This window comes from Salmo salar, chromosome ssa05, assembly GCF_905237065.1.
Source record: "Salmo salar chromosome ssa05, Ssal_v3.1, whole genome shotgun sequence".
In the NCBI taxonomy this organism is placed as follows: Eukaryota; Metazoa; Chordata; class Actinopteri; order Salmoniformes; family Salmonidae; genus Salmo; species Salmo salar.
In genome coordinates this window covers 74,760,552-74,774,457 of record NC_059446.1, presented here as the reverse complement: position 1 = coordinate 74,774,457, position 13,906 = coordinate 74,760,552, and the positions used below count along the sequence as shown (strand labels likewise).

Genomic DNA, 13,906 nt, shown 5'->3' with positions numbered 1-13,906 from the left:
ACTTCATAATTTGAGTGTAAAACAAACATTGGAGTAGACAGGTTTGGCATAGTGATTCATGATCGTTGTTTTTATTATTAATGATAATACTTAAGCGTCATAATAAAGACACAAAAATAACACTGTAATTACGTGACTGTTGTTTTTCCAAAGCGGCGGGGGAAGAGAGGAAGATTGGTCAAGGTTAGTACAAATGAACGAGGGTTGGAATGGGGATGTGAAAGGCTGTGAGGGGAGGATCTCAGAATGAGGGAGGAGATGGATGAGTAGAAGGAGTGGGGGACATATGGAACAATAAGAAGGAAAAGAAAGAGGGAGAAAGGATGAATGAGGATGAGAGGAGCTGAAGAAGGTAGAAAGGTGAGAGGGTAGGCTATCCCATACATTACAGATAAGGCACTTAACATACAACAACAATTGAAAATATATAATGATAAAAATACAACACTTCCATGTATCATACTTTTGCTTACTGAGCAATTGAATTGCTCAAATCCAAACTCAAGAAAAATCCTAACTTTTCTGAAACAATGATGTCAAAAATGAAACATGACTGTAAACCTGTTTCTCATAGGAATCATACCTCAAATCACTCTAGAATAACAGCAAAACACATACCACACACACACACACGGGATAATCTAATCCGGGGCAGTATGGCCTAAAAAATCTGCCCTAAATAAATCCTAAATTACAATGGCCCTTTCCAGTCTCCTGAGAAGAAATGTCCTGTTCTGACCAACCAACCCAGGCCCCCGATGAATATCCATCATGATGCATGATATCATCAGTGTGGGTCAGGATTCTACTGGATCATTGTGCCCAGAAACAGATTGGACTGGACCAAACCAGACTGGCGTTCAACTCTGCAAACATTTGCAGAAAACCTTCGTCCTTACAAGGTCATTGTTGGAAGAAAGAGTACACAATCAAGTGTTTTCAATAGAATAGAACAGTTCGCTCCTGTTGTCGAACATTCTTGATGAATTGGATTGTTGGTGGGCGCTCAAGAGTTGGGAGCTTCATTAACGTTAGAGGAGTTGAATGCATCTCTAGTCGATGACATGCGTCATACCACACTGGAATGAAACCACAACTGGTCTTAACTGGTCTAGACTGGAAAACAGTTAAAATATTGCTTTAAAAAAAATCTGAATTATTGACATTCTATTTGGGATCCTGACTGGCTGGACTGTTGTTGTTTTTTGCCTTTACATTTACAATGGCAATTTTTGTTTTTGCAAAAACTATTGAAATATACTGAAAATAAAGTTCTGCCTGTGTGAACTTGGTAAGATGTCAATGACACTCAGAAGATATGCTGAATTATTCACGCACGTACAGAGTGAAAACATGATAAAACTGTTTGATAAAAAGTATTTTCCTCTCCAATGTCAAAGGAGAGTGTCTACAGAGAGAACGTTACCACTGGCACATAAACATGACATCAGCAGAGGAAGGAGAGCATCATTCAGAATCAGCAGAATCTCAATATACCCAAAAAACTATTTAACACTTCGTTTGAAGGACTGCTTATAAGCTGCTTATAAACATGATTACATCGTTTATTATCCAGTTAAACATTATTACAGTTTATGAACCAGTTATTCACATTATTACATTGTTTACTAACCATTCAATAAAGCAGTTTATAAACAGGCCCTCAAATCAAGGTCCATACAGTGCAGTATTTAAACCCATGCTACCAGTGAGGGAGACAACCAGACTCCCTCACTATCTTACTGCATGGCTTCTACAAGCTTAGAGGTGTCCCAAACAACATCAAACAACGCCCATTCAGATGCACTACAGGAGCTGAGCAGAAAAAAACATAATTGCATAGAATCATAAAAACCAGGGCCGGCGAATCTGTAAGTCAGCCCCAAATCAACATTCACACAAGGACACATTCACATGATTGTGTATTTGTGTGTCAGGTTAAATCTTGTTGTGTCTCTTTTCTAAAGTCTGTCTTTCATGGCAATTGGAGTATTGGACATAAAGGCACATGGACAAAACATGTTTAAAGCAACAACAAGGTAAGTGAAAAATAAAAGAATAAGGTAAAAGCACCATAGTCTGGCTGTAAGGCACATGAGTACAGTAAGAAGAGCCATAGTAGAAGCTGCATCACACTTTCTCCCCTTCTCTTCTTCCCTTCATTCTCATCATTCTGTCCTCTCTTCCTTTCACATCCTTTTGAACACTCTTTTAGAGGGACTGAAATCACACTGACGTTCCCAGTGCTATTCCTTAACTTGTGTGTGTGGGGGGGGGTATTCTCATGAAACCAGTTTTAAAATGTCTGGAACAAATTGAGTTACAAAACTATGATGCATCTGCAAAAATCAACTATCATTCTGAGGACTAAGATGTCTAGTTTTAGACATTCTGAGGACTAAGATGTCTAGTTTTAGACATCCTGAGGACTAAGATGTCTAGTTTTTGGGGAAAGTGTCTTGAATTATAAAAAAACAAAAAACATTTTCATTACTGAAATGCATCCTGATTAAATTCATGGTAATGTTATAAAAATACATCTTTAGAAAAACCTAACTTATTTAAATAAAACAAAATACGTTGCTGTAGTTTGTCCATAAATTATAAAAATGGTATACTACTTGAAGTTTACATTAAACTATAATATTTATTACATACAAGCAGTGTCTGTGGATATGTCTCATTACCATTTTTTTCAAGTACCTATAAAACTCCAGATTTTAAATAAACATTTCTTTACCCATGATGCATCATCTAGAGTAGTCCTTAGAAAAAAAGCTAAAGAGCTCAAATTGGGAAAAAGTCTGATTTTAATGTTATAATAATTGTCATTTAAAAATATTTGTATTTTCAGTGTTATGTTTAACTCAGGCATTTTCATTAGGGGAGCAATGTTAAAAAATATTATATATATTGATTTATAACTTTTTTGGACTTCGAAAACAAATGAGAATTTGGTGAAAATGTTGGTAGAATGCATAATATCTGATAAAAAAAACTAATAATAATTATGAAATGGATACGTATAGATCCTAATCTCAGTAATTTAAGAGGACATTTCGTGAAAAATGACAAAATGTTTTTTTTTTTTTTTTTTTTACAGTTTCGTGAGATTTACCCGTGTGTGTGTGTGTGTGTGTGTTATTAATGGACTATAATAACAGGTCCATGCCAATTAATGTAGTATATCCAAAATTGTGTGTGTGACTGAGTGTTTATACTGTAGTACAGTGTATCTAACCACAGGTACAGGTCTACCTGTAGTTCTCAGGCTTTAGGAATGCCTTTCCTTCTCCTTCATCCATTTTCCCTACCACTCTCTCCCTTTCCTCTTCCCTCCATCTCTCCCACTCTGCTGAGTGAGGGATGTGAATTCTTCACACTCTTACTTCCTGGCACACGTTTTCATTACTCCGTCTTGCGGTGGTTGTGGTGAGCGGCGTGACCATTCTGCACCGCGCCTTTCTTCTCCACCCCTTCCTCTTCCTCCCCTGACTCGTCTGTCTCTTCTTTATCGCTCCTCTCGTCCTCCACCTTTTCCTGAAGCGAAAGGAGGGAAAGAAAGAGAGGTGTGTTTAGAAACATGTCATCCGTCCAGAGACATTACTTTTCCTTTCCGCAAACAACCCAAACCAGACTGCTGCTCTTTATCAGCTGGGCTTTCCAACACATATCAACGTGTGATTTCTGAATAAACTTTCTCTCTCCTCCACCCACCCCTCCTCTCCCAGTGTCTCTCCTCCACCCACCCTCCTCTCCCAGTCTCTCTCCTCCACCCACCCCTCCTCTCCCAGTCTCTCTCCTCCACCCACCCCTCCTCTCCCAGTCTCTCTTCTCCACCCACCCCTCCTCTCCCAGTCTCTCTCCTCCACCCACCCCTCCCAGTCTCTCTCCTCCACCCACCCCTCCCAGTCTCTCTCCTCCACCCACCCCTCCTCTCCCAGTCTCTCTCCTCCACCCACCCTCCTCTCCCAGTCTCTCTCCTCCACCCATCCCTCCCAGTCTCTCTCCTCCACCCACCCCTCCTCTCCCAGTCTCTCTCCTCCACCCACCCCTCCTCTCCCAGTCTCTCTCCTCCACCCACCCCTCCTCTCCCAGTCTCTCTATGTCTCTACATCTGTTTCCCACATATTAATTTCTCTCTCACATACAAGAAAAACAATAAAGATAGACTGGGTTGTGTGTTCAGTGTTGTCAGGATGCGTGTGCAGTACTGTAATGGCTGTGTGTCTAGTGTTGTCAGGATGTGTGTTCAGTGCTGCCAGGTTGTGTGTGTAGTGTTGTCTAGATGTGTGTGTAGTGTTGTCAGGATGTGTGTTCAGTGTTGTCAGGATGTGTGTTCAGTGTTGTCAGGATGTGTGTTCAGTGTTGTCAGGATGTGTGTGTGTAGTGTTGTCAGGATGTGTGTGTGTGTAGTGTTGTCAGGGTGTGTGTAGTGTTGTCAGGATGTGTGTGTGTAGTGTTGTCAGGGTGTGTGTGTGTGTGTGTAGTGTTATTAGGGTGTATGTGTGTAGTGTTGTCAGAGGGTGTGCAGTGTTGTCAGGTTGTGTGTGCAGTGTTGTGTACATACATCGCTGCTCAGGAAGCGGACGGCCATACGCAGAATGAGGATGGCCCAGAAGATATGGAGACACTGCAGCACCATCATAAGGAAATTCAGGAAGTAGTATCCAAAGAACGGAGAGTACATAGTCATTGGATAAATGTACGTAGAATAAATGATGCTGAGAGAGAGAGGGGGGGGGCAAGAAGAGCGAATAACATCAGTAACAACCAATAGACAATTAACAGACATTTATGATGCTAATCAGAATGTGTTGTTAACTGACTTGCCTAGTTAAATAAAGGTTACATAAATAAAACAATCAGAATGGGTGTGAGAGAGACAGAACATTGGTGTGTGGTGGGAGTGTTCAGGTGTCATCTCACTAGAAGGGGAAGATATAGAGTCTAGTGAAGATGAAGACGGCAGCGAAGAGGAAGAAGACGTAGTTACTGGTGTTTCTCCATCCAGCATAGATGAAAATCTTAGCGGACTATCAGAGAGAGAGAGAAAGGTTGTTGTTGTTGTTAGAAAATTATTGTAATGGCATATTTCTTCCACCAGGTGACAGTACTAAATCTCTCCATATCTCCACTTCTCCAATATCAGTAGTACTTTGTCCACTTCCTGGTTTATCAAATAAAATGGGATTTCCTTGTGGGTGATTCCCCTGTGGGCCCCACTTACAAACTACATGTGCTAACTGTAAGTTGTTTTGGATAACAGCAACTACTAAATCACCATAGTATTATTGTGTTTATTATCGTATCATGGCAGTGATATTATTATCATGTTATGCTGGCGACCCAGCTCTCCTGTAATTGGTTGTACCTCCAGTAAATAGTCGGAGGAGTCGTGCAGCAGCATGATGAGCGTGCCCGCTCTGATGTAGTTGACACACCAGGAGAAACTGATGAGGAAGATGGTGGCCATATGGTGAACCATCTGCTCCTTAAAGTCCTACAGAGAGGAAGGGAGGGAGAGAAGGAGGGAAAGAGAGACATGCAGGGAGGGAGAGAGAAGGTTAGAGTTTGTGTTTTGTTACCTTGATAACATTCTGATCCTTCGCACGCACGCACGCACGCACGCACGCACGCACGCACGCACGCACACACACACACACACACACACACACACACACACACACACACACACACACACACACACACACACACACACACACACACACACACACACACACACACACACACACACACACACACACACACACACTATAGTAAATCATGCCAGAGGACCATCAGGTGACTTTAGCAGGTACACACTGTCTGTACTGACCTGACCCTAGTGGAGTAGAGTCCACTGACAAACTCCCCTTTAACCTCCGGCTCCACACACACAAACACGTCATATCAGTCTAATGTCCACCTCCTGAAGTTGCCCCCTGGCCCTATACACACTGACATCAGTGTCATGACAGTAACCCCTGGTCGTCAGCACAGGGGCAACACCATGGCGACAGCAGGAGAGGGATCGGAAAGACTTGCTTACTGCTTTCAATGAATCACTTGTAGCTAACAGAGTGTGCAGGCTTGGTTAACCACTATCCCTGATCTTGTAAACTGCACTCCCCCATGTATGGAAGAATCTTCAGGTGATCTGCGTGCTGTAATTGATTGACTCTTAAAGTGAATAGGACTGTAAGTAAAGGGATTCTGTACCACCATTTTTAGTGCTTCATTTGTATACTGTATACTTGATTGTTACAAGCATAGTGTGTTTCGTAGAGCAGGCATGTTGCACACTTACTTTCCGTTTGACGTCTGACGCCACACTGAAGACTAGAGAGACGTAGAAACCCAGCTCTATCATATAGTACCAATACTGAGACGGCAGGAGAGTCTGGGGGAGAGATGAGAGATTGAGGGATGGAGAGAGAAATAGATGAGGGATGGAGAGAAATTGATGAGAGATGGAGGGATGGAGGGAAATAGATGAGAGATGGAGGGATGGAGAGAAATTGATGAGAGATGGAGGCATGGAGAGAGAAATAGATGAGGGATGGAGGGAAATTGATGAGGGATGGAGGGAAATTGATGAGGGAGGGATAGAGAGAAATTGATGAGAGATGAAGGGATAGGGAGAGAGATGGGATGGGGAGATTATAGGGGAGAGAGAGAGAGAGAGAGGATAGAAAGAGCAAGATAATATCAATAACATACATTGATACTTCCATAATATGCTTTCTGAACACAGTCAAACACTGGACATAACATGATAGGATTGATTATGATTTATGCCTTCCAATTACTTTCCTATGTTACAATGTATTAGTTACCACTCATCAATAACCAGAGGGACATACCAGAATAGGGAAGCCCTGCCACATCTCCTTAAAGTCATACAGCCAGGGTTTCTGAGAGAGGGAGAGAGAGTCATACATAAATCGGACAGTTCTAATTTCAGTCACAGAGAAATACAGCAATGAAACAGAAGAAGTGATAAATCATTTTCACACCCTCTTTCCCTCTATATATTAATGTGGCTTTTTAATTCTCTTCCAGTGTCATTCATAAGTTATTTTATTAATCATGTTATGAAAACATCAAATTGTATAACATTTGTTTTGGATCCTCAGTTGTCCCTGATATAACCAGCACTGTTGTTGACAAGGCTTCTATTCTATCTTAGTATCCTGTAACACATTAATGCTGTCAGTGAACAAGCTCTGTTTCTCCTATCAATGGTTTAACTAGGATCTAAAGTTTAAACTATGAGTTATGACAGAGGTCAGTTTAAACGATGAGTTATGACAGAAGTCAGTTTAAACGATGAGTTATGACAGGGTGCAGGGAGATTAGCTTGGAGACAGGCGAGAGTTTTAAAGGTCAAAGGTGAAACAGCAGTACTCACGTCAATGAGGGCAGCCAGGCCAGCAATGAAAGCAAGAAGGTAAAAGGTGAATCTCCAACTGCAAGAGAACACACAAAATCATTGGACAACACACACACAGACTTTATACTATAGTGCATTCAGAAAGTATTCAGACCCCTTGACTTTATCCACATTTTGTTACGCTACAGCCTTATTCTAAAATTGATTAAATTGTTTTTTTCCCTCATCAATCTACACACAATACCCCATAATGACAAAGCAAAAACAGCTTTTTAGATTTGTTTGCAAATGTATTAAAAATACAAAACTTAAGTATCATATTTACATAAGTATTCCGACCCTTTACTCAGTACTTTGTTGAAGCACCTTTGGTAGCGATTATGGCCTCAAGTCTTCTTGGGTATTTTACATTTTTTGTTACATTTTAGTCATTTTAGCAGACGCTCTTATCCAGAGCGACTTTCAGTAGTGAATGCCTACATTTCATACATTTTTCATACATTATTTTTTTCCCCCCATACTGGTCCCCTGTGGGAATTGAACCCACAACCCTGACGTTGCAAACACCATGCGTCGCTGACCAGCTCTTTTCACGTTTCTCCAGAGATGTTCGATCGGGTTCAAGTCCAGGCTCTGGCTGGGCCACTCAAGGACATTCAGAGACTTGTCCCGAAGCCACTCCTGTGTTGTCTAGGCTGTGTACTTAGAGTCATTGTCCTTTTGGAAGATGACCCTTCACCCCAGGCTGAGGTCCTGAGTAGGTTTTCATCAAGGATCTCTCTGTACTTTGCTCCGTTCATCTTTCCCTCATCTCCAAGTCCCTGCTGCTGAAAAACATCCCCACAGCATGATGCTGCCACCACCATGCTTCACTGTAGGGATGGTGCCAGGTTTCCTCCAGACGTGACACTTGGCATTCAGGCCAAATAGTTCAATCTAGGTTTCATCAGAACAGATCATTTTTTCCAAGCAGGGCTGTCATCTGACTTTTACTGAGGAGTGGCTTCCGTCTGGCCACTCTACCATAAAGTCCTGATTGGTGGAGTGCTGCAGAGATGGTTCCCCGGGCCGTGGATGTCATTTATGGCAGCCCCCCGCATCTCTCTGATTCAGAGGGGTTAGGTTAAATGCGGAAGACACATTTCAGTTGAATGCATTCAGTTGTACAACTGACTAGGTATCTCCCTTTCTGGAAGGTTCTCCCATAGAGTGACCATCGGGTTCTTGGTCACCTCCCTGACCAAGGCCCTTCTCCCCTGATTGCTCAGTTTGGCCGGGCGGCCAGCTCTAGGAAGAGTCTTGCTGGTTCCAAACTTAGTTAATTTAAGAATGATGGAGGCCACTGTGTTCTTGAGGACCTTCAATGCTGCAGACATTTTTTGATACCCTTCCCAGATCTGTGCCCCAACACAATCCTGTCTCGGAGCTCTATGGACAATTCCTTCGACCTCATGGCTTGGTTTTTGCTCTGACATGCACTGTCAACTGTGGGACCTTATCTAGACAGGTGTGTGCCTTTCCAAATTATGTCCAATCAATACATTTGACTAAATGTGGACTCTAATCAACTTGTAGAAACATCAAGGATGATCAATGGAAAAAGGATGAACCAGAGCTCAATTTCAAATCTCATAACAAATGGCCTGAATACTGTAAATAAAGTATTTCAGTTTTTTATTTTTAATACATTTGCACAAATTTCTAAAAACCTGTTTTCACTTTGTCATTATGGGGATTGTATGTAGATTGATGAGGGAAAAAATATATGTAATACATTTTAGAATAAGGCTGTAATGTAAAAAAAATTGTCAAAAGTGAAGGGGTCTGAATACTTTCTGAATGCACTGTATATGTACAGTAAAGAGAACATACACACATTCTGCTAAATGGTAGTGGAACAGTCCCTTGCAAACTTCCCAGCATACAATGGGAACAGTCATACAGTAGCCTCCCAGTTCAGTCCTGTCACACAGTACTGTACAACACAACAACCTGCTGACTACAGATAGAGACCTCCAGTACTGTACAACACAACACCCTGCTGACTACAGATAGAGACCCCCAGTACTGTACAACACAACAACCTGCTGACTACAGATAGAGACCTCCAGTACTGTACAACACAACAACCTGCTGACTACAGATAGAGACCTCCAGTACTGTACAACACAACAACCTGCTGACTACAGATAGAGACCTGCAGTACTGTACAACACAACAACCTGCTGACTACAGATAGAGACCTGCAGTACTGTACAACACAACAACCTGCTGACTACAGATAGAGACCTCCAGTACTGTACAACACAACAACCTGCTGACTACAGATAGAGACCTCCAGTACTGTACAACACAACAACCTGCTGACTACAGATAGAGACCTCCAGTACTGTACAACAACCTGCTGACTACAGATAGAGACCTCCAGTACTGTACAACACAACAACCTGCTGACTACAGATAGAGACCTCCAGTACTGTACAACACAACACCCTGCTGACTACAGATAGAGACCTCCAGTACTGTACAACACAACAACCTGCTGACTACAGATAGAGACCTCCAGTACTGTACAACACAACAACCTGCTGACTACAGATAGAGACCTCCAGTACTGTACAACACAACAACCTGCTGACTACAGATAGAGACCTCCAGTACTGTCACAACAACCTGCTGACTACAGATAGAGACCTCCAGTACTGTACAACACAACAACCTGCTGACTACAGATAGAGACCTCCAGTACTGTACAACACAACAACCTGCTGACTACAGATAGAGACCTCCAGTACTGTACAACACAACAACCTGCTGACTACAGATAGAGACCTCCAGTACTGTACAACACAACAACCTGCTGACTACAGATAGAGACCTGCAGTACTGTACAACACCCTGCTGACTACAGATAGAGACCTCCAGTACTGTACAACACAACAACCTGCTGACTACAGATAGAGACCTCCAGTACTGTACAACACAACAACCTGCTGACTACAGATAGAGACCTCCAGTACTGTACAACACAACAACCTGCTGACTACAGATAGAGACCTCCAGTACTGTACAACACAACAACCTGCTGACTACAGATAGAGACCTCCAGTACTGTACAACACCCTGCTGACTACAGATAGAGACCTCCAGTACTGTACAACACAACAACCTGCTGACTACAGATAGAGACCTCCAGTACTGTACAACACAACAACCTGCTGACTACAGATAGAGACCTGCAGTACTGTACAACACAACAACCTGCTGACTACAGATAGAGACCTGCAGTACTGTACAACACAACAACCTGCTGACTACAGATAGAGACCTCCAGTACTGTACAACACAACAACCTGCTGACTACAGATAGAGACCCCCAGTACTGTACAACACAACAACCTGCTGACTACAGATAGAGACCTCCAGTACTGTACAACACAACAACCTGCTGACTACAGATAGAGACCTGCAGTACTGTACAACACCCTGCTGACTACAGATAGAGACCTCCAGTACTGTACAACACAACAACCTGCTGACTACAGATAGAGACCTCCAGTACTGTACAACACAACAACCTGCTGACGACAGATAGAGACCTCCAGTACTGTACAACACAACAACCTGCTGACTACAGATAGAGACCTCCAGTACTGTACAACAACCTGCTGACTACAGATAGAGACCTCCAGTACTGTACAACACAACAACCTGCTGACTACAGATAGAGACCTCCAGTACTGTACAACAACCTGCTGACTACAGATAGAGACCTCCAGTACTGTACAACACAACAACCTGCTGACTACAGATAGAGACCCCCAGTACTGTACAACACAACAACCTGCTGACTACAGATAGAGACCTCCAGTACTGTACAACACAACAACCTGCTGACTACAGATAGAGACCTCCAGTACTGTACAACACAACAACCTGCTGACTACAGATAGAGACCTCCAGTACTGTACAACACAACAACCTGCTGACTACAGATAGAGACCTGCAGTACTGTACAACACAACAACCTGCTGACTACAGATAGAGACCTGCAGTACTGTACAACACAACAACCTGCTGACTACAGATAGAGACCTGCAGTACTGTACAACACAACAACCTGCTGACTACAGATAGAGACCTCCAGTACTGTACAACACAACACCCTGCTGACTACAGATAGAGACCTCCAGTACTGTACAACACAACAACCTGCTGACTACAGATAGAGACCTCCAGTACTGTACAACACAACAACCTGCTGACTACAGATAGAGACCTGCAGTACTGTACAACACAACAACCTGCTGACTACAGATAGAGACCTGCAGTACTGTACAACACAACAACCTGCTGACTACAGATAGAGACCTCCAGTACTGTACAACAACCTGCTGACTACAGATAGAGACCTCCAGTACTGTACAACACAACAACCTGCTGACTACAGATAGAGACCTCCAGTACTGTACAACACAACAACCTGCTGACTACAGATAGAGACCTCCAGTACTGTCAACACAACAACCTGCTGACTACAGATAGAGACCTCCAGTACTGTACAACACAACAACCTGCTGACTACAGATAGAGACCTCCAGTACTGTACAACACAACAACCTGCTGACTACAGATAGAGACCTCCAGTACTGTACAACACAACAACCTGCTGACTACAGATAGAGACCTCCAGTACTGTACAACACAACAACCTGCTGACTACAGATAGAGACCTCCAGTACTGTACAACACAACAACCTGCTGACTACAGATAGAGACCTCCAGTACTGTACAACACAACAACCTGCTGACTACAGATAGAGACCTCCAGTACTGTACAACACAACAACCTGCTGACTACAGATAGAGACCTCCAGTACTGTACAACAACCTGCTGACTACAGATAGAGACCTCCAGTACTGTACAACACAACACCCTGCTGACTACAGATAGAGACCTCCAGTACTGTACAACACAACAACCTGCTGACTACAGATAGAGACCTCCAGTACTGTACAACACAACAACCTGCTGACTACAGATAGAGACCTCCAGTACTGTACAACAACCTGCTGACTACAGATAGAGACCTCCAGTACTGTACAACACAACAACCTGCTGACTACAGATAGAGACCTCCAGTACTGTACAACACCCTGCTGACTACAGATAGAGACCTCCAGTACTGTACAACACAACAACCTGCTGACTACAGATAGAGACCTGCAGTACTGTACAACACCCTGCTGACTACAGATAGAGCCCTCCAGTACTGTACAACACCCTGCTGACTACAGATAGAGACCTCCAGTACTGTACAACACAACAACCTGCTGACTACAGATAGAGACCTCCAGTACTGTACAACACACCTGCTGACTACAGATAGAGACCTCCAGTACTGTACAACACAACAACCTGCTGACTACAGATAGAGACCTCCAGTACTGTACAACAACCTGCTGACTACAGATAGAGACCTCCAGTACTGTACAACACAACACCCTGCTGACTACAGATAGAGACCTCCAGTACTGTACAACACAACAACCTGCTGACTACAGATAGAGACCTCCAGTACTGTACAACAACCTGCTGACTACAGATAGAGACCTCCAGTACTGTACAACAACCTGCTGACTACAGATAGAGACCTCCAGTACTGTACAACAACCTGCTGACTACAGATAGAGACCTCCAGTACTGTACAACACAACAACCTGCTGACTACAGATAGAGACCTCCAGTACTGTACAACACAACAACCTGCTGACTACAGATAGAGACCTCCAGTACTGTACAACACAACAACCTGCTGACTACAGATAGAGACCTCCAGTACTGTACAACACAACAACCTGCTGACTACAGATAGAGACCTCCAGTACTGTACAACACAACAACCTGCTGACTACAGATAGAGACCTCCAGTACTGTACAACACAACAACCTGCTGACTACAGATAGAGACCTCCAGTACTGTAAAACAACAACCTGCTGACTACAGATAGAGACCTCCAGTACTGTACAACACAACAACCTGCTGACTACAGATAGAGACCTCCAGTACTGTAAACAACAACCTGCTGACTACAGATAGAGACCTCCAGTACTGTACAACACAACAACCTGCTGACTACAGATAGAGACCTCCAGTACTGTACAACACAACAACCTGCTGACTACAGATAGAGACCTCCAGTACTGTACAACACAACAACCTGCTGACTACAGATAGAGACCTCCAGTACTGTACAACAACCTGCTGACTACAGATAGAGACCTCCAGTACTGTACAACAACCTGCTGACTACAGATAGAGACCTCCAGTACTGTACAACACAACAACCTGCTGACTACAGATAGAGACCTCCAGTACTGTACAACACAACAACCTGCTGACTACAGATAGAGACCTCCAGTACTGTACAACACAACAACCTGCTGACTACAGATAGAGACCTCCAGTACTGTACAACACAACACCCTGCTGTCTACAGATAGAGACC

At 43.2% G+C, this 13,906-nt stretch overlaps 1 protein-coding gene across 4 annotated transcripts in view; it reads right to left on the bottom strand.

The window, feature by feature from the left end:
• Nucleotides 1-42: 42 nt before the first annotated feature.
• The window catches only part of lass2 (LAG1 homolog, ceramide synthase 2 (S. cerevisiae)), a 40,239-nt gene continuing 26,375 nt past the window's right edge, over nucleotides 43-13,906 (bottom strand). For 3 of the 4 annotated variants that reach the window (XM_045717691.1, XM_045717692.1, XM_045717693.1), the window contains exons 5-11: nucleotides 7,415-7,472; nucleotides 6,867-6,917; nucleotides 6,311-6,403; nucleotides 5,375-5,503; nucleotides 4,930-5,036; nucleotides 4,571-4,724; nucleotides 43-3,540 (exon numbers count right to left, since the gene is read on the bottom strand). In XM_045717691.1, coding sequence (XP_045573647.1) covers nucleotides 3,409-3,540; nucleotides 4,571-4,724; nucleotides 4,930-5,036; nucleotides 5,375-5,503; nucleotides 6,311-6,403; nucleotides 6,867-6,917; nucleotides 7,415-7,472 — 724 coding nt within the window. In that variant the 3' untranslated portion in view covers nucleotides 43-3,408. 4 annotated transcript variants of the gene reach the window in all.